At 37.4% G+C, this 22,628-nt stretch overlaps 1 protein-coding gene across 1 annotated transcript; it reads right to left on the minus strand.

Moving 5' to 3' along the window:
- Positions 1–908: 908 nt before the first annotated feature.
- On the minus strand, positions 909–1,777 carry LOC137954875 (uncharacterized). The gene is made up of 3 exons (XM_068801777.1): positions 1,629–1,777; positions 1,514–1,536; positions 909–1,438 (listed from the first exon to the last, which is right to left on the minus strand). Exons 1-3 carry the CDS (start codon positions 1,775–1,777, stop codon positions 909–911), a joined length of 702 nt encoding a protein of 233 aa, XP_068657878.1.
- Positions 1,778–22,628: the final 20,851 nt, after the last annotated feature.

A 22,628-nucleotide genomic window follows, 5' to 3' on the forward strand; every position in this document is an offset into this window, starting at 1 on the left:
AGAGACACCGCCAAGAATCAGGTCATTGCAGGACCAGGTGACAAGCCTATGATAATTGTTGCTTACAAGGGAGAGGATAAGCAATTTTCTGCCGAGGAGATTTCTTCTATTGTCCTCATGAACATGAGGGAGATTGCCGAAGCTTTCCTTGACTTTCATGTAAAGAACGCCATTGTCACAATACTTGCATACTTCAACGATTCTCAGCTTGTTTGGAACGGTCGTCGCATCAAAGCAAGGCTGGTTTTCCGCTATGTTCGGAACCAAAGATGACGACTCGTTGTTCAGCGCCGTGAAGAAGATGAAGGCATTCTGAGAGTCCTATGGTGTCATGCATCTCTGGACTGTTTCCGTCGAGAGTCCTTTGGCACTGAGAAGGACTCACTGTAGCTGTTGGAAAGTTCACTTCAGTTGGCTTCATTGATGCTATTTTTACGAAAATCACAGACCTGTCTCTGCCGCTCATTCCGCACTATTCGGCCAAGAGGAAGCAGGGAGGAAGATGAGTTGCCATTTTGTTAGGTTCCCTTGCAATGGATCAAGTCACCCGGTGATCATCTCTGGCTTCCAGATTGAATGGTGATGTTGAGAGATGTTTGGGATGCTTCGAACGTCCAATTGTAGGATATAATGAGCCTTCAAAGGAGGCTCAACCTTGGACCTCGTCAGGGAGAGAATCTGATCTCGTTTAAACTAGGTTTTGGTTAATGCTCAATTCATTCCTCAACCCGTCCTCCCTATAAAAGGATTAGGGAACGCATACAAGCAAAGGCCCAAACCAAAGGGCACAAGTTTGAAGGAAATTACAACAAAACCCTCCTAATAACATAAAATGTAAATGCATAAACTAAACCTTGCGTCTAAGGATTACTCTGGATGATATGGAGTCCATAACATCACCCCCCCTCTTAGAGAAAGAGCTTGTCCTCAAGCTCGTAAGTGGGGTATAGTGCCTGGAAAGCCTCTAAGGGTTCCCAAGAAGTTTCCATCGGTTCGGTATCGGCCCATTGGACTAAAATCTCCCACGATCCCTGGACATGGCGAGCCAGTAACACCTGAGCGGGGGTGGGTAGCACACACCCCTCCTGAAGTGGTGGCAAAGGGGTGTGGTACATAGGAGTGTCTCCCTTGAATGACTTCAACAGGGAGACATGGAAAACATCAAGGATCTTGGCATCTTGTGGAAGCTGTAGGCGATAGGCTACACTGCCAATGCTGTCCAAAACCTGGAAAGGTCCATAAAATTTTGGGGACAATTTGTGATGTTTGGAGGCAGTAAGGGGAAGCTGGCGGTAATGTTGAAGACAAAGCCATACATGATATCCCAGAGCAAAGGCCAGGTCGCGATGGCATTTATGATAATTGTTTTCATTATAATTTGAGCTTCTTGAAAATGAGCACGGACTTGGCGGAGCATAGCGTCTCATTCCTCCAAAGCCTGGTCAATAGCTGCCACCCAAGAAGAGCCAGGTTCATACGACAAGAGACGAGGGGGGTCCCTCCCATAAACCACCTTGAAGGGTGTCGTGCCGAGTTCTGGGTGGTAAGATGTATTATAACAAAACTTCGCCCAGGCCAGCCACTTGACCCAAACTTTGGGTAAATCCCCCACAAAATAGCGCTAGTACATCTCAATAGTGCGGTTGAATATTTTGGTTTGCCCATCTGTCTGCGGGTGGTAGGTGGAGGAGAAAGCCAATTTTTTCTCTGTCACTGGTAATGGACTCCGGTAAGCCGTGAAGGTGGACAATTTGGTCCATGAAAAGTTGAGCGACATGGGTCGCTGCTTAAGGATGCGCAAATGGTAGGAAATGGCCATATTTAGAGAACCGGTCCACCACCACTAATATAATCGATTTTTCAGATGACATGGGAAGGCCATCAATAAAGTCCATGGATATATCTGCCCATACCTATGAAGGTAATTGAAGTGGTTGCAGCAGCCCTATGGGACTTAATGACTCCGATTTGTTCCGTTGGCAAACTTGGCACACCAACACATAATCTGCCACATTACTTTTCATGCCCAGCAAATAGAAGTCACGACTAAGGCGAAAATAAGTTTTTTGCCTGCCCTCACTTTTTTTTTTAAATCAAAACTTGAGTTATCACTGTCCATTTATCTCGTAAACAAAAAACATAAGGCAAATAGATCACAACAAAATGAAAATTTTATAGTTTATGTATGGAAAAAATTAGAAACATTAAACAAATGTAAGTATAGAAAATTTCTTCACACACCACAAATGAACACAAATTTTGTTATCAAAGTTTGGGAAACTCCACTGGTTCATCCCCAAATTGCTTGGAATTTTATAAGAAAGAGATTTTTAATTGATTCTAACATGTTTTAAATATGGATATGCATGCTTGAAACCTGTTAAAGATGCAAATGAGCTATGGATCCAAACCTTTTTAAAGCGAACAAAAATTGCTCATTAAATTCTCAAGTGAACGTGCAGTGGGATATTTACCCAAGTCAAACAAGCCATTATTTTGCCCATTTACAAAAACTTGACCTAACAATCATAGATGATTGTAAAGTGATTTATCGGTCAATCATGGGTAATGGGCTATATTTTTGTCAGAAATGACTTATGGATTGGGAGTCAATACTCAGTTAAAAATCCCTCACCTACCCCTTTTCCCGATGATTTCAAAACCTAATAAAAACTTAAAGAGTTTACAATCCCTAAAAGTTACAGTGAGTTTTTGGAATTATCTCTCTACATTTGTGCATTTCCATTATAGATGTATACTTTTTGCTTTAATCAAAACTTGAGTTTTCACTTTCCTTTTATCTCGGAAACAAAAACATAAAGCAAATAGATCACAACATAATGAAAATTTTAGAGTTTATGTATGGAAAAAATTAAAACAATAAAAAATGTAAAAAAATGTAAGTAAAGAAAATTTATTCACTCACCACAAATGAACACAAAAGTTTTGTTTCCCATGTTTGGGAAATTTCACTAGTTCAACCCCTAATAACTTGGAATTTTACAAGAAAGAGATTTCTAATTGATCCTAAAAATTTTTAAATATGGATATGCATATTAAAAACATGTTAAAGATGCAAATGACCTACGGATCCCAACCTTTTAAACTGAACAACAAATGTTCATTAAATTCTCAAGTCAACCTGTGGTGGGATACTTACCCGAGTCAAACAAGCAATTATTTTGCCCATTTACAAAAAGCTGACCTAAAAATCATAGTTGATTGTAAAGTGATTTATCGATAAATCATGCGTAATGGGCAATTTTTTTGTAAGAAATGACTTATGCATTAGGAGTCAACACTTAGTTAAAAATCCCCCGCCTCCCTCTTTTCCCGATGATTGCAAAACCTAATATATCAAAACTAAAAGATTTTACAATCCCTAAAAGTTGCAGAGACTTTTAGAATTATCTCTCTCTACATTTGTGCATTTCCATTTTTTATGTAAAGTAATTTCTTAAATCAAAACTTGAGTTTTCACTGTCCATTTATCTAGAAAACAAAAAGATATGGCAAATAGATTACTACAAAATGAAAATTTTAGAGTTTATGAATGGAAAAAATTGAAAACAATAACTAATGTAAGTAAAGAAAATTTATTCACGCAACACAAATGAACACAAAAGTTTTGTTATCGAAGTTTGGGAAACTCTACAAGGAAATTTTTTTAAAAAATAACAAATGTAAGTAAAGAAAATTTATATGCACTCCAAAAATTAACACAAAAGTTTTTCTATCCAAGTTTAGGAAATTCCATTAGTTGAACACTAATAGCTTTGAATTTTTCAAGAAAGTGATTTCTAATTGACTCTAACATGTTTTAAAAAACAATATGCATGCTTGAAATATGTTAAAGATGCAAATGACCTATGGATCCAAACATTTTCAAGCGAACAACAAATGCTATTTAAATTCTCAAGTGGACGTGCTGTGGGATATTTACCCAAGAGAAAAATTCCAATATTTTTCACATTTACAAAAAGTAGACCTAACAATCGTAGATGATTGTAAAGTGATTTATTAGTAAATCATGCATAATGGGCCATTTGTTTTGTAAGAAATGACTTATGCATTGGGATTCAACACTTAGTTAAAAATCCACTACCTCCTTCTTTTCCCGGATGATTGCAAAACCTAACATATAAAAACTAAAAGATTTTACAATCCCTAAAAGTTGCAGAGACTTTTTGGAATTATCTCTCTCTACATTTGTGCATTTCCATTTTTTATGTAAACTAATGTCTTAAATCAAAACTTGAGTTTACACTTTCCATTTATCTAGTAAACAAAAAGAGAAGGCAAATAGATTACTACAAAATGAAAATTTTAGAGTTTATGAATGGAAAAAATTTAAAACAATAACAAATGTACGTAAAGAAAATTTATTCACACACCACAAATGAACACAAAAGTTTTGTTATCCAAGTTTGGGAAATTTCACTACTTAAACCTTAATAGCTTGCAATTTTATTAGAAAGGGATTTCTAATTGATCCTAACATGTTTTAATTATGGATATGCGTGTTTGAAACATGTTAAAGATGCAAATGACCTATGGATCCAAACCTTTTAAAGCGACCAACAAATGCTCATTAAATTCTCAAGTGAACATACGATGGGTTATTTACCCGAGTCAAACAAACCATTATTATACCCATTTAATAAAATTTGACCTAACAATCATAGATGATTGTAAAGTGATTTATCGATCAATGATGCGTCACGGGCTATATTTTTTTGTAAGAATTGACTTATGGATTTGGAGTCAACACTCAATTAAAAATCTCATGCTTCCCCCTTGTCCCAATGATTGTAAAACCTAAGATATAAAAACTAAAAGTGTTTACAATCCCTAAAAGCTATAGAGACCTTTTGGAATTACTTCTCTCTGTATTCTTTCATTTCCATTTTAGATGTATAATTTTTTCTAAAATCAAATCTTGAGTTTTCGATTTTTATTTATCTCGTAAACAAAAAGATAAAGCAAATAGATCTCAATAAAATGAAAATTTTAGAGTTTATGTATAGAAAAAATTAAAAACAATAACAAATGTGAGTAAAGTAATTTATCAGTAAATCATGTATAATGGGCTATATTTTTTTAAGAAATGACTTATGCATTGGGAGTCAACACTTAGTTAAAAATCCCCCGCCTCCCTCTTTTTCCAATGATTGCAAAACCAAATATATAAAAACTAAAAGAGTTTACAATCCCTAAAAGTTGCAGAGACTTTTTGGAATTATCTCTCTCTACATTTGTGCATTTCCATTTTTTATGTAAACTAATTTCTTCAATCAAAACTTGATTTTTCACTTTCCATATATCTAGTAAACAAAAAGATAAGCCAAATAGATTACTACAAAATGAAAATTTTAGAGTTTATGAATGGAAAATATTTAAAAAATAACAAATGTAAGTAAAGAAAATTTATTCACACACCACAAATGAACACAAAAGTTTTGTTATGCAAGTTTGGGAAACTCTACAAGGAAAAAATTAAAAAAAATAAAAAAAATAAAAAATATAAGTAAAGAAAATTTATTTGCACTCCACAAATTAACAAAAAAGTTTTGTTAACCAAGTTTAGGAAATTCCTCTAGTTGAACCCTAATAGCTTTGAATTTATAAGAAAGTGATTTCTAATTTACTCTAACATGTTTTTAAAACGGATATGCAAGCTTCAAACATGTTAAAGATGTAAATGACCTATGGATCCAAAATTTTTAAAGCGAACAACAAACTCTATTTAAACTCTCAAGTGGACGTGCTATGGGATATTTACCCAAGAGAAAAAAAGCCATTATTTTTCACATTTACTAAAAGAACACCTAACAATCATAGATGATTGTAAAGTGCTTTATCGGTCAATCAAGAGTAACGGGCTATAGTTTTGTAAGAAATGACTTATGGATCGGGAGTGAACTCTCAGTTAAAAATCCCCCGCTTCCCCCTTTTCTCGATGATTGCAAAACCTAACATATAAAAGCTAAAAGAATTTACAATCCCTAAAAGTCACAGAGACATTTTGGAATTATCTCTCAACATTTGTGCATTTTCATTTTAGATGTATACTTTTTTCTTAAATCAAAACTTAAGTTTTCCCTTTCCATTTATCTCGTAAACAAAAAGATAAGGCAAATAGATCACAACAAAATGGAAATTTTAGAGTTTATGTATGGAAAAAATTAATAACAAAAACAAATGTAAGTAAAGAAAATTTATTCATACATCACAAATGAACACAAAAGTTTTGTTATCCAAGTTTGGGAAATTCCACTAGTTAAACCTTAATAGCTTGGAATTTTATAAGAAAGGGATTTCTAATGGACCCTAACATGTTTTAAATATGGATATGTATGCTTGAAACATGTTAAATATGCAAATGACCTATGGATCCAAACCTTTTAAAGCGACCAACAAATGCTCATTTAATTCTCAAGTGAACATACGGTGGGATATTTACCTAAGTCAAACAAGCCATTATTATGCCCATTTAATAAAATTTGACCTAACAATCATAGATGATTGTAAAGTGATTTATTGATCAATTATGCGTCACAGGCTATATTTGTTTTGTAAGATATGACTTATGGATTGGGAGTCAACACTCAATTAAAATCCCATGCCTCCCCCTTGTCCCAATGATTGTAAAAGGTAATATATAAAAAATAAAAGTGTTTACAATACCTAAAAGTTATAGAGACCTTTTGGAGTTACCTCTCTCTACATTTTTTCATTTCCATTTTAGATGTATAATTTTTTCTTAAATCAAATCTTGAGTTTTCGCTTTTCATTTACCTCATAAACAAAAAGAAAAGGCAAATAGATCACTAAAAAATGAAAATTTTCGAGTTTATGTATAGAAAAAATTAAAAATAATAACAAATGTAAGTAAAGTGATTTGTCGGTAAATCATGCATAATGGGCTATATTTTTATAAGAAATGACTTATGCATTGGGAGTCAACACTTAGTTAAAAATCCCCCGCCACCCTCTTTTTCTGATGATTGCAAAACCAAATATATAAAAACTAAAAGATTTTACAATCCCTAAAAGTTGCAGAGGCTTTTTGGAATTATGTCTCTCGACATTTGTCCATTTCCATTTTTTTATGTAAACTAATTTCTTAAATCAAAACTCGAGTTTTTACTTTCTATTTATCTAGTAAACAAAAAGATAAGCCAAATAGATTACTAAAAAATTAAAATTTTAGAGTTTATGAATGGAAAAAATTAAAAACAATAACAAATGTATGTAAAGAAAATTTATTCACACCCCACAAATGAACACAAAAGTTTTGTTATCCAAGTTTGGGAAACTCTACAAGGAAATTTTTTTAAAAAATAACAAATGTAAGTAAAGCAAATTTATTTGCACTCCACAAATTGACACAAAAGTTTGTTATCTACGTTTAGGAAATTCCACTAGTTGAACCCTAATAGCTTTGAATTTTATAAGAAAGTGATTTCTAATTGACTCTAACATGTTTTAAAAATGGATATGCATGCTTGAAACACGTTAAAGATGCAAATGACCTATGGATCCAAACATTTTAAAGTGAACAACAAACGCTATTTAAATTATCAAATGGACGTGTTGTGGGATATTTACCCAAGAGAAAAAAGCCATTATTTTTCAAATTTACAAAAAGCAGACCTAACAATCATAGATGATTGTAAAGTGATTTATCAGTCAATCATGCATAACGGGCTATATTTTTGAAAGAAATGACTTATGGATTGGGAGTGAACTCTCATTTAAAAATCCCCCGCCTCCCCCTTTTCTAGATGATTGCAAAACCTAATATATAAAAACTAAAAGAATTTACAATCCCTAAAAGTTACAGAGACATTTTGGAATTATCTCTCTCTACATTTGTGCATTTCCATGATGTATACTTTTTTCTTAAATCAAAACTTGAGTTTTCCCTTTCCATTTATCTCGTAAACAAAAAGATAAGGCAAATAGATCACAACAAAATGGAAATTTTAGAGTTTATGTATGGAAAAAATTAAAAACAATAACAAATGTAAGTAAAGAAAATTTATTCATACACCACAAATGAACACAAAAGTTTTGTTATCCAAGTTTGGGAAATTCCACTAGTTAAACCCTAATAGCTTGGAATTTTATAAGAAAGGGATTTCTAATTGATCCTAACATGTTTTAAATATGGATATGCATGCTTGAAACATGTTAAAGATGCCAATGACCTATGGATCCAAACCTTTTAAAGTGATCAACAAATGCTCATTAAATTCTGAAGTGAACATACAGTGGGATATTTACCCGAGTCAAACAAGCCATTAGTATGCCCATCTAATAAAACTTGACCTAATAATCATTGATGATTGTAAAGTGATTTATCGATCAATCATGCGTCACAGACTATATTGTTTTTGTAAAAAATGACTTATGGATTGGGAGTCAACACTCAATTAAAAATCGCGTGCCTCCCCTTGTCCCGATGATTGCAAAACCTAATATATAAAAACTAAAAGTGTTTACAATCCCTAAAAGTTATAGAGACCTTTTGGAATTACCTCTCTCTGCATTTTTTCATTACCATTTTAGATGTATAATTTTTTCTTAAATCAAATCTTGAGTTTTCGCTTTTCATTTATCTTGTAAACAAAAAGATAAGGCAAATAGATCTCAACAAAATAAAATTTTTAGAGTTTATGTATGGAAAAAATTAAAAACAATAACAAATTTAACTAAAGAAAATTTATTCACACACTAAAAATGTTGGAAGATGGGCTCTAGCAAATAGATCACAACAAAATGAAAATTTTAGAGTTTATGTATGGAAAAAATTAAAAAAATAAGAAATGTAACAAAAGAAAATTTATTCACACACCACAAATGTTGGAAGATGGGCTCCAGCCCACACGACCAAGGAAGGCCAACATATCTAAGAATATTATAAGATGGGTGTTGAATTTAGGATCCCTTTTCCATAATTCCAAGCATGACAAAGAAGAAAGAAAAAAATAGAAAAGGGAAGAGGAGCTCTCGGGTAGAGAGAAGAAAAAATCAAAGAGCCTTATCCTTGTGGGTCCCTCATGATCTCCCAACGCATCTTGATAAGAGTGCCAGCTCCTGAAACATTTGTGGGTCCCACTTGATGTTCAAGTCTTCTAACTCAATTCAGCTTGTGCTTCTTGATTCCTTAACTCGAGCTTTATTTGGGTGAGGACTCTTGTTGGTGTCCCACATCCTCTAGGACTCTTCTTGATGTCCTGCCTCCTCATGGTGGGTCCCACCAGCTCGAGTACCGTGGTGGGTCCCACATTGTAACACTCCCCCTCAAGCTGGGAGTGAGAAGACATCATAAATGCCCAGTTTGCTGCATATGGTAGACATAATCTTGTGAGTGACCGGTTTGATGAGAATGTCTGAAACTTGATTTTGTGATGAAATATGTTTTAGAGATAAGAAACCAGCTTGGAACTTTTCTCGTATAAAATGGCAGTCCACCTCAATATGCATTGTCATTTCATGGAAGATTGGATTCGATGTAATGTGTATAGCTGCTTGATTGTCACAGTACAGATCTAGTGGAGTTTCTTTGTAGAATCCAAATTCAATGAGAAGGGATCTTATCCATATGAGTTCATTGACAGTGTGTGCCATGGCCTTATATTTTGCTTCTGCACTTGATCGTGCTACTACATTTTACTTTTTTTTTCTATGTAACCAGATTCCCTCCAACCATTGTACAAAATCCTGAAGTAGATTTTCTGTCATTTGGAGATCCGGCCCAGTCTGCATTTGAGAATCCTTATATGTTGAAGTGACCATGGTTTTTATAGAGAAGCCCCCTTCCAAGAGCTCCTTTCAGATATCATAGTATTCTTTCGAGTGCCTGCCAATGACTAAGTTGTGGCTTGTGCATGTATTGACTTACCACACTTACTGTGTATGAAATATCTGGCCTTGTTACACAGATAAATAAGTTGCCTAGTAGTCTTTGATATTTTCCAATATCTACATCTTCTCCAGTGCCTCCACATAATTTCATATTTGCATCCATAGGAGTGTCTGCTAGTTTGCATCCCATCATTCCTGTTTCTTCCAGTAGATCAAGGGCATACTTCCTTTGTGATAGGACAATCCCATGACTGGATTGTAATATTTCAATACCCAAAAAATATTTGAGTAATCCAAGATCCTTCATCTTGAATTCAGCACATATTCTCTCCTTTGTTTTCTGAAGGCCCTCGGAATCACTCCCAGTTATAATAATATCATCAACATATATAGCTAGAACCACCTTACCTCTCGTTGTATTTTCAGTAAATACTGAGTGATCTACAGAACATTTGTGAAAACCGGCCCGTCTGATGGCTTGACTAAACTTCTCAAACCATGCCTGAGGGGATTGGTTTAGACCATATAGAGATTTTTTAAGGTGGGAAATAGACTCCCCCTCAACCACATACCTAGGTGGTTGTTGCATGTAAATCTCTTCATTAATATCACCATTAAGAAATGCATTTTTGACATCCAGTTGCTAAATTGGCCATGATAAATTGGCTACCAGAGATAATAATATACGTACCGAGTTCATTTTTGCCACTGGAGAGAATGTTTCTTCATAATCAATTCCATAGCACTGAGTATAACCTTTGGCCACCAGTCAAGTCTTTAGACGTGCAATAGACCCATCCGGATTATGTTTGATAGTATAAACCCACTTGCAACCAAAGGGTTTTTTATTTGTGGGAAGAGGAACCAGTGATCAAGTATGATTGTCATTAAGGGCCTTCATTTCTTCATCCGTTGCTGCCTTCCATCCTGGATGTTGTAGAGCCTCCAGATATGACTGTGGAATAGATATGGAGGAAATAGAAGAAATAAACTAACAACATAAAGGTGAGAGGCGATGATGAGACACAAAATTGAAAATAGGATGAGAAGTAGAAGGTTGAGTGCATGATCGAGGTTCTTTCTGTATAGAAATAGGGAGAGTATCATATTGAGGACCAAAAATAATTGGAGATGAAGTACTTACCTCTGGTGGATTTTTTAACTCAGCAGGTGTGGTGTCGGCCACTTGCTCTGGGGGTGGAATGATTTTTGCATCACAAGGCACAACCGGTCTAGGGGAACTTGGTACTGAGGATAGACCAAGAGGAGCGCTATCAGAATAATATGAGTAGTCTTCAAAAAATTTTACATCCTTGGACACAAATAAACGTTGAAGAGTAGGACTATAACAAACATAACCCTTTTGTGTGCAAGAGTATCCCAAAAAAATACACTTGATAGATTTAGGATCAAGTTTGTTGTGTCTAGGTAATGAGTTATGAATAAAACATTGACATCCAAAGACTTTCAATGGTAATGAAAATGGATCATCATTTGGTAATAATCTAGAGTAGGGAGATTTATTACCAAGAATAGTAGATGGCACATGAGGAGTGTAGGCGCATGATGTTTGATGGAAAATGACATTTTCTTGACAAAAAGAGTCAAGATCTTTGGAAATGTATTCTTTGGCATTATCAAACCGGAAATTTTTTATTTTCTGACCAAATTGTGTTAGTACTATAGCGTAAAATGATTTAAAAATGTATGGTATCTCAGAACACTCCTTAAAGAAAAACAACCAAGTTGTGCGAGTGAAATCATCAATAAAAGTAATAAAATATTTTGCTTGAGAAATATTAGAGACACTCAAGGGCCCCCAAACATCAGTATGTATTAATGAAAATGGAGTATCACTTTTGACTTCTGGATGAGGAGAGTATGTACTCCTTTGATGTTTACTCAATTGACAGACCTCACAACGAAATTCTGACATGACTTTAAGAGAAGTAAACATATAATGAAGAGATTGTGCAGAAGGATGTTCCAACTGATTGTGCCATAAACGTGTCTCATTTTCAGTAGTAGAAACCATATTGATTTTTGGCACGTCCAAGTAGTAAAGCCCCTCTTGTTCATGGCCTCCACCAATCACCTGCTTCGTTACAAGATCCTGAAAAACACATGAAGTGGGCGAGAAGGTAATCGAGCAATTAAAATATTTTGTGAGCTGACTAACAGATAATAGGTTCAAAGGAAAAGTATGAACAAAAAGAATATCAGTGAGCAGAAGTGATTGGGTGACAAAAGTGGAACCTTTCCCTTGGACTTTGGTTTGAGAACCGTCAGCTATGGTAACAAACTTGTGTGAAAGACTCAGAGATAGAGAATGTAATAATTTTTTGTTACCTGTAAGATGCTCGGAGGCTCCTGAATCAATTATCCAGGATGAAGATGAGGCAGAAAGCAGACCTAAAGCAGTAGTGGCAACAATAGTTGCGGAAGAACTGGGAGAAGAACCTAGCATGATCTTCATTTTCTGAAATAACTCATACTCTTTGTCAGTAATATTTTTCTGTGCTGCTATTGTTGTGAGATGTTCTTCTTTTGTCTCACTCATAAAGGCTTGATTAGGCCTTGTCAATTCTGATTTTTCATTTGCTTTATAGATTATTTCTTTATAATGACCATATTTTCCATAGTAAATGCATGCCCTGTAACGGCACTAATCAATAGTGTGGCCAAAAAATTTAAAATGAGTACATTTGGTATCATCGGTTCTTCCCGGACCAGTCCTTCCACCTCTTCCTCTACCCCCTCTATAACCTCTCCCTTGGCCTCGGCCGCGGTCAGAGGATGATCCACTGTTGGAAGATGGGCTCAAGCCCACAAGCTCAAGGCAAGAAACTCACACGTCAATGGAGTTGCATACATGTGAAATATGCTACTTCACTTAAAGATGGCAGAAAGGTGTAAATATGTGTTCTTTTTATGTCTTTTATTTCGTCAAGTTGTAGCCCTAAGGGCATTGTAAAGACTATAAATAAAGGCATTGACTAAGTGGTAGAGTATTGAGGCACTCTCCTCTCTTTCCACAAATTCATCCAGTCCTCATCTTCTCTTTGATGCAAACCTCTTCTCTCTTAATCCAAACTCTCTCCTTCCACATCCTTCTTCTTCTCCTCTCCTTCTCTCTTCTTCTTCTTCTTCCTCGTTGATCTAAAGTTCCTTTCATGAGATCCTAAATTCTACAATGTATTAGAGCAAGGACTTTAGGATCCCTATTGATGAAGTTATTATGGAATTTTTTCAAGAAGTTGTAAAAGAAGGAGTTCAGTCATGAAGAGATAAGTTCATTCTCTTCTTATTTACATTTTGTTTCCTTTCCTTATTAACATACTCCTCTTTACTATTTTTCTACTTCTTGACATCAAGTCAAGATAAATCTTTATATGTTGTGAAGATATATTTTTATGACGAAATTGATGTTATAATCTTGATCTTCTTGTAAATCAATTACAAGCGTGATCAAGGTCATTTGTTGTTTGTGTCTTATTAAGATTGATGGTTGAGATTCAATTATCTTTATGTAACTTGGATCAATCTCATTTGAGGTAGAATTCAGCACATGTTGTTGTAACTTCTCCTACTTAATGTTGCTCACGGGTTTGTGCTATGTTTATGATGCCCATTATATGTTTGGTGAAATTCCAGAAGTCATTTACCCTTTGTGGTTTCTTTTGAACTTCAACAATTGAATTTTTTTTTTACGTTGAAGTATCCCATGAGCTGAAGATAAATTTCTTCCAAGTATCTTGATTTGCCTTTAAATCATCTCTAAATATTTTTTCTCTCTCTCGGTTTGTGTTTGAGTTTGGATTAAGTCCTAATCGGTTGCATCTATCTTCTCTTCTTTGTTTTTAAGAATACAAGAGGAATTGTGTGATGGCTGGATTTTATTCTCACTTGCTAAAGGCACAAATTTGTTGATAATTTGGTGTTTGCTCTCTTGAAGTAAATTGGTTCTTGTTCTCTTTTTTGGTGACAGATTTGGTCCACGGGTTCTTCAAATTACATTAAGTAATTGTTATTTGAAGAAGGTCCCTTCCCTTGACCTCCACATTTGACTTGCCTCATCATGGAGAGTGGACACAATAGTAATAAGAGTGATATACTCCGTATTACTATGATTGCACTAAGAGGTCTCTCCAATTACATGAGCTGGTCACAATCGGTCCGAAGGGTTCTTATTACTCGTGACCTCTTAAGCCACGTTATTAAATTTCCTCCTCCGATTGATGAAGAAGATGAGACCTACCACAAGTGGGTTAAAAATGATAACATGGTGATAATTTGGCTCATCAATAGCATGGAAGAGCATGTGGCCAATAATGTGGTCCACTTGGAAACCGCAAAGGACATACGGGACACTTGTGCTAAGCTTTACTCAAGTACTGCCTCATTACAAAAAATATATGATGTCTTACAAAATATGCTGCATACTAAACATAGAGATAATATTCACGAAGGGCGTTCTCCAAGAATGGAAAATAGCTCAACTATACTCCACTGATATTGTCGTTCAAGAACGACAATGAGAAGCCTTTGCAGCAGCTATTTGCTTATCGAATATTAAACCTTACCTTGAGGTTGCAAAAACTCAGCTTCTAAGTTCTTCCGCTCTTCCATCCTTCGATGACATTAGTGCTACATTACTTTGGATACCTGATCCATCCCCTCCTTCCCCTATTGATGTCCCATCAGCGATGTTCTCCGGCAATCAGGGTATATCTTCATCATACCGAGGATGGGGCATAAATATGAGAGGGGGTAGAACTATGAGAGGGGCTGAAAATAGAGGTGGTCGAACGGGTCCGAATAATTCCTGTACTGATCCTCGACTTTGTACTTACTGTGGTGGTCAGAACCACCTTGTAGCAACATGCTGGAAACTTCATTGCAAGCCTGATTGGGCCACGGCTAACCCAGTCTCTATTAGCATTGAGAAACATGAAGATAAGGCTGAATCATCCTCCAGAAATGTAACTCTTACTACTGAAGACTATGTTTCATTTCAGAAAATAAAGTCCATCATGGAATCCTCTATTCCCCCATCATCTACTGCTACTACTACTATTGCCTCAGGTATGCTTTCTTCCTCTTCTTCCTCTTCCTCTTGGATCATCGACTCCGGGGCCTCCGAACATCTATCAGGTAACAAACACTTGTTGCACTACTTATCTCCTTGTCGTCCTCAGAATTCGTTACTATTGCTAATGGTACCCAAACCAAGGTCCTTGGCAAAGGTTCCTCCTCTCTTACCTCATCTATTCCCCTTCAAGAAGTTTTGTTTGTCCCTCAATTTCCTTTAAATTTTCTCTCGGTTAGTCAATTAACCAAACAATTAAATTGCTCTATCACCTTCTCACTGTCTTCTTGTTTATTTCATGATCTCACTACGAAGCAGGCGATTGGTGGCGGCCATGAAAAGGGGTGCTTGTACTACTTCACTCTTCCACCATTAGCTGCATTATCATCCACTACATTTGAGGCCCAACTTTGGCACAACCGGCTTGGTCATCCGTCTACCCCTTCACTTCGTTCTTTGCTTTTGTCATTAAAAGAACTTTCTAATTTCAGTTGTGAGGTTTGTCAATTAAGTAAACATATTAAGATTACATATTATTGCTCCTTTTGAGCTAATACATTCTGATGTATGGGGACCTTTATGTGTCTCAAATATTTCCCAAGTTAAATATTTTGACATTTTGGTTAATGATTTTACACGAGTGACTTGGTTATATTTATTTATAGAGCGTTCAGAAATTCTTCCTTTGTTTTAAACTTTTCATGCTATGGTCTTGACACAATTTGGGAAGAAGATTCAAATCCTTAGATCTGATAATTCTAAGGAATATATGTCTAATGAATTCAAATCATTTTGTGAGAGTAATGGGCTTATTCATCAAACATCAAGTGCCTATACCCCTCAACAAAATGGTGTTGCTGAAAGGAAGAATTGTCATCTTCTTGAAGTTACTTGGGGCCTCCTCTACTCCATGAAGGTACCCTATTTCTATTGGCCTCATGCTATACTTATGACATGCTTTCTTATTAATAGGTTACCTTCATCAGTTCTTCATCATAAAACTCCTTACTCTGTGTTATTTAATGGTGAAGATCCTTTTCTCTTCCTTTGAAAGTGTTTGGATGTACTTGTTTTGTTCATGTTACATCCCCACATAAAAATAAACTTGATCCTTAGTCTATGAGGTGCATTTTTTGGGGGTACTCTTGCACCCAGAAAGGTTATGTCTATTACAATCCTACCCTTCGGAGGATGCTTATCTCTAGGGATGTGACTTTCTTTGAGGACACCTCCTTCTACTCCTCCCATGATGCTCCTTCAGGATGGACTTTTCCTTCGACCACTCCTTGTTCGCTTGTGCCTTTCAATCTTGAAGTTAACCTAACCCCTGATGCACTGGCCGTACCTTCACCTATGGAGTTGTCGGATCCACCAGAGGTAAGTCCTTCTCCTCCTATGTATGGGCCTGAATTTGATACTCGACCTATTGCTTTAAGAAATGAACGTCGTTCTTATACTACTTTGCATCCTATCTCAAATTTTATGTCTTACCATTGTTTGTCTTCCAAGTGTTTTCAGTTCCTTGTGTCTCTTTCTTCTAGCTCCATTCCAAAGTCGTATCAGGAGGCTCTTGTTAGGCTCTCTAGCCATAGATCGAGTCACCCAGCGATCTCCTCTAGCTTCCAGATTGAATGACGAAGAAGGGAAGGATTTGGGGTTCTTGGAACGCCCAATGATGAATGGACATGAGCCTTTGAAGGAGCTCCAACCATAGGCCTCTTTATAGAGAGAACCTGATCTCATTTAGACTAATGATCAATGCTTGTTTTCATTCCATCACTTGATGCCCTAAATAGGTCAAGGAAAACATCAAAGGTTCTATAATTACAATTAGACCCTTATGGAACTTCAAATTACAATTAAACCCCTAAGGTACTGAAATACAAGTTATTCCATCTCTTCTCTTCTCCGGTTAGCCACTCTTGATGCTATGGAGTCCATAACATAACCCCCTCCTGAAGAAAGAGCTTGTCCTCAAGCTCAAAAGTTGGGAATAGAGTCTAGAAGGACTCGAGTGTCTCCCAAGAGGCTTCTATCAATTCCTTGTCGGTCCACCGAACCAGCACTTCCCAAGCGTTGTTCACTCGCCTGGCTTGAAGGATCTGAGCGGGCGTGGGCATGGACCTGCCATCTTTGAGAGGAGGCAGAGGGGTATGCAGCAGTGGTGAGTCTCCCTTGAACGGCTTGAGAAGGGAGACGTGGAAGACGTCATGGAGCTTGGCGTCTGGTGGTAGTTTCAAACGATACGCCACAGTGCCAATACGCTGCTTGACCTGGAATGGCCTATAAAATTTTGGAGAAAGCTTATGGCGTTTGATGGTGGCAAGAGATAGTTGGCGGTATGGTTGAAGTTTGAGCCAAACAAATTCTCCAGGTGCAAAGGAAAGGGGACAATGTCATTTGTCATAAGTATGCTTCATAGTTGCTTGTGAACGTTGTAACTGAAGACGGACTTGAGCAAGCATTGCATCTCTGTCGACTAATGCTTGGTCCAATGCTGCTACTGGAGAAGACCCTGGTTCATAAGAAAGTAGGCGCGGAGGTTCACGTCCATAAACAACTCGAAAAGGGGTAGTACCCAGTGTGGTGTGGTATGAGGTATTATAACAATACTCCGCCCATGCTAACCAACGAACCCACTGTCGGGGTGTGTCCCCCACAAAGCCCCGCAAATACATCGCCAATGTGCGGTTAACCACCTCTGTCTGGCTGTCTGTTTGAGGGTGGTATGCTGAAGAAAAAGCTAACTTAGAGCCATGGAGCTTAAATAGTTCCCCCCAGAATTTACTGGTGAAGATACCATCACGGTCGCTGGTGATGGTCTCTGGAAGGCCATGGAGACGAACAATATTATCCATGAAGAGCTGAGGGACTTGTGTTGCTGTATACGGATGGCTGAGGGCCATAAAGTGGGCATATTTTGAGAACCGGTCTACCACAACAAGAATAACAGATTTCCCTGCAGAAGGAGGAAGACCATCGATAAAATCCATTGAGAGATCTGCCCATACCTGTGAAGGAAGTTGAAGTGGTTGTAGCAAGCCGGCTGGTTGTAAGGATTCAGACTTATTCCTCTGACAAACCTGGCACGATGCAACATATTCAGCAATGATCCGCTTCATACCTCTCCAATAAAACTCCCGACTGAGGCGGAAGTATGTCTTCTGCTGGCCCTCATGTGTACTATCATGAAAGGAGGCAATAAAGGCAGGAAGGAGTACCGACGAAGGATGAAGATATATGCGTCCTTTATATAGAATGAGACCGTCCTGTAGTGTCCAGTTCTTGTCCTTGGAATGGTTTTCGATTTGAGCTTGTAATTCAAGGAGATCTGGATGATGGCTAGTATCCTGATGGATTGTGTCCAACAAAGGGGACTTGGGGTGGCTCAGTGCGTGCAAGTGTGAATCCCCTAGTTCTCTGCGGGACAAGGCGTCTGCTACCCGGTTGAGATAACCCGGTTTGTATTCCACCTGAAAATCGAATCCCATTAATTTGTTGAGCCAATGTTGTTGTGGGGATGTAGTAAGGCGCTGCTCCAATAAGTATTTGAGGCTACAGTGGTCTGTCTGGATCACAAAAGGTCTGCCCCACAGATACGGCCGCCAATGCTGCACGGCTTTGGCCAAACTGATGAGTTCCCTTTCATAAGTGGCTAACTTGTGATGGTGAGGAGTGAGATGGTGGCTGAAATAGGCAATGGGGTGACCTTGTTGCTGCAAGACGACACCTATCCCTCCCCCGGATGCATCGCATTCGATGATGAAATTTTCGGCAAAGTTGGCAATTGGAGAACTGGTGCTGACGCTAATGCCTGTTTTAAGTTGTTAAACAAGGAGTCTGCCAACTGAGACCACTGAAAGGCATGCTTCTTCAGTAAATTGTGCAATGGCGCTGCCAGGTGACCATATTCTTTGATAAATTTTCTATAATACCCTACGAGACCAAGGAACCCTTTCAAAGCTGTAACGGAGTGAGGTGTGGGCCAATCCATAACCGATTGTATCTTGTTGAAATCTGGTTTCACCCCAGATGCCGAGATTACATGCCCCAAATAAGCTACTTCGGATGTGGCAAAGTCACATTTGGCACGATTGAGAAATAAATGGTGTGCTCGGAGAATTGTGAAAACCTGTCGCAATTGGTGCAAATGTGCTTCCCAAGTTTTGCTATAGACCAGTATATCGTCAAAAAAAACTAAGACATGCTTCCATAAGAAAGGGCGAAATACCTGGTTCATAAGCGCTTGAAAGGTGGACGGGGCATTGGATAGCCCAAATGGCATCACCAAGAACTCGTAGTGACCATGGTGGGTGCGGAAGGCAGTTTTTTCGATATCCTCCAAATAAACCCGAATTTGATGGTAGCCAGATTTCAAGTCCAACTTTGTAAATAATTGAGAGCCGTGTAGCTCATCCAATAATTCATCGATCACTAGAATTGGAAATTTATCTTTGATGGTGCAAGCATTGAGTTCACGGTAATCCACACAAAAGCGCCAAGATTTATCTGATTTCTTTACCAGCAATACCGGGGAAGAAAAAGGAGAATGACTAGGCTGAATAATACCTTGTTGGAGCATTTGTTGACATTGTCTTTCTATCTCATCTTTTTGCACATGGGGATAGCGGTAGGGACGCACTACCACTGGTTCGGTGCCCATTTTCAAACGAATTCTGTGATCACACTCTCGTATAGGAGGAAGGTCGGCAGGGTCCTGAAATAAATCAGCATATTCCGCCAACAATGAAGCTAAGTTATCCCCTTTTGAAGGATCCAACGAAAGTGTTTGGAGGCTGCATGGCCGCTGGGCGCTATTGCCCTGGAGGGTGATCGAATGGGTGTCCTGTTTAAAACTCATGGTAAGGGATTGGAAATCCCATAAGATCGGACCCAATCGCTGTAGTCATTTAATGCCCAATACGAGGTCAAACCCAGCCAGCGGTATGACCAAAAAATCTACTACAAAGGAGTGACCTTCAATAGTAAAGGGCACTGCTGAACCCTTGAAGTTCCATAAGGGTCTAATTGTAATTATAGAACCTTTGATGTTTTCCTTGACCTATTTAGGGCGTCAAGTGATGGAATGAAAACAAGCATTGATCATTAGTCTAAATGAGATCAGGTTCTCTCTCTAAAGAGGCCTAAGGTTGGAGCTCCTTCAAAGGCTCACGTCCCTTCATCATTGGGCGTTCCAAGAACCCCAAATCCTTCCCTTCTTCGTCATTCAATCTGGAAGCTAGAGGAGATCGCCGGGTGACTCGATCCATGGCTAGAGAGCTTAACATTTGGTATCAGAGCTAGCGCTCGGTCGTGAGTTCGAATCCCGGTGGGCGCATAGGCTGGATTAAGCGCATAAAGGCGTGAATACTGATAGCTCCTCGTGTAATCCTTGGGTCGGGTCAGTGTCGGTGTGCCGCCGTGGTCATCGGCTCGCGATGGGGGGTGTGGTGTTATGGACTGGTATGGGTTGGCCCATAACACGACCCTAGTATGGGCTAGGCAATTATGGTCCTGGGTTGAGTACCTATGTTTTCCGCTCCTAACAGGCCGGTCTTTTGGGTAGTATTGGCTAGGTGCTTAACAGCTCTGAGGAAACAGGATGGAAGGCCGCTATGGATGAAGAAATGCACGCCTTCTACGAAAATCAAACCTGGTCCTTAACATCAATCCCAAAAGGTAAAAGACCGGTTGGTTGTAGATGGGTATTTTCGGTAAAACATAATCTGGATGGATCAGTTGTTAGTCTTAAAGCTCAACTCGTTGCTAAGTGCTAGACTCAGTGCTATGGGATAGATTATGAGGAGACCTTCTCTCCCGTTGCAAAATTGAATTCTGTACACATCATCTTATCTATTGCTACTAAATCATCATGGTTCGTCTATCAATTGGATGTTAAAAATGCCTTTTTAGATGGTGATATAAGTGAGGAAATTTATATGGTTCAACCACCTGGTTATGTGGTTGAGGGGGAGTGAGTATGCCAGTTAAAAAAATCTTTATATGGGCTTAAGCAGTCCCCTCGGGCTTGGTTTGATAAATTTAGTCAAACACTTCTATGGTTTGGTTTTCATCGGTGCTCGGTTGATCATTTCATATATTATAAAGATACTGTCAAAGGGAAAATATTATTGGTTATATATGTTGATGATATTATCTTAAACGGTGATGATGCTTTGAGCATACAAGAGGTGAAGAAAATGATATATCAGGAATTCTAGAAGTGACACATATCATCTTCTTCACCTCTTCTAATCCCTCAAACCATGGAAAAGTGAGATATTTTCCTAATATATCAACTCAAAAAGTGACACAAAACAATTGGCTTAAATTCGGATTTTTCAATGTAATAGGATACTAGCATGACCTTTGATTCTTCTAATTCGAATATATCTTTCAATATAGATCAGACTGACTTGAAATATTTTCCTTATGAAAGTAGACCTAAATAGCTTTAATCCAATTATAACATAACTTCATAAAATATAATTATAAGAAGCTAAATAATCTGATATATTTCGGTCTCTGTCATCTGGCCGAACTAAGTACTGTTTCTCTTATTATTCTAGAATGACCATTGACTCTTCCAAGATTAATATATCCTTATAGAAAAATCATACAGAGAATTGGTTGAATACGTAAGAAAATAGACTTATGTATCTTTATTTTTATATACAACTCTCCATATAAGTTCCTCTCTCTTGATAACATAAAATACCTCGAAAGTTGAGGCTTTCTACTGCCGCTCAAACCTCTTTTTCAATCTGACCTTTGCTGCTTTAAATATCAATTTCTCCTTATAGATAACTCAAATAAAAAATTCATTGAATAGATAAAAGAATACACTTACAGATATTTAATTTTATATATATTTCTCCATGTAAAGTCTAGTTCTTGATAGCAAAAAATACCTCAGAATCTGAAGACTGTTGCTGTTGCTCGAACCTTTTTGCAATCTGACCTTTTCTCATTCTAATATCGATATCTCTCTGTAAATAACTCTGATAGGAACAAATAGGTTTTATTTTGAAATTAGACTCAAATGTATTTTCATCAACATATAATTTTTAATATAAAAAACTATATATAGATGTAAAAAACGCATAGAAAATTACGGGTGTAAGGACAGAAAAAAAAAACTACGAACCTAGACTTAGGGTTTAGGGTTTAGAGAAATGGATCACATTACCTCCATGAGTTGACCAAGTCAATTCACAGAACCTGCTCTGATACCATGTTGAATTTATGAAAAAGAGAAATACTTCGTTGACTTCATGTACTTGTTGTAATCAGAGTACATGAACCTCTATTTATAATAGAGGAAGGTAGTAGAGTCCAATTACAATAAAAGTACCCTTGTCCCAATTACACCCAAACTCTAACACTTAAAGATAAGTCCTAACATCATTAAACAACTCAATATAGATAAAAAACAAACATAACTCAAACTAAAACTCTTCTTTGACGTGACCATAAGATAAGATACTTTTGTGAATCCTTCTTGATCTTCCAACTGATGTGATAAGGATACCAGCTCATGGTAATCATTGTGGGTCCTACTTCTTATGGGCTTGGGCCCATCTTGTGGGCCTTCCTTGAGATAAAGATACTTTTGTGAGTCCTTCTTGATCTTCCAACTGATGTGATAAGGATACCAGCTCATGGT

The sequence above is a fragment of the Aristolochia californica genome, unplaced genomic scaffold (assembly GCF_029961685.1).
Source record: "Aristolochia californica isolate CCGP_79_NKW_82.1479 unplaced genomic scaffold, dmAriCali1.0.hap1 SCAF_2, whole genome shotgun sequence".
Lineage (NCBI taxonomy): Eukaryota > Viridiplantae > Streptophyta > Magnoliopsida > Piperales > Aristolochiaceae > Aristolochia > Aristolochia californica.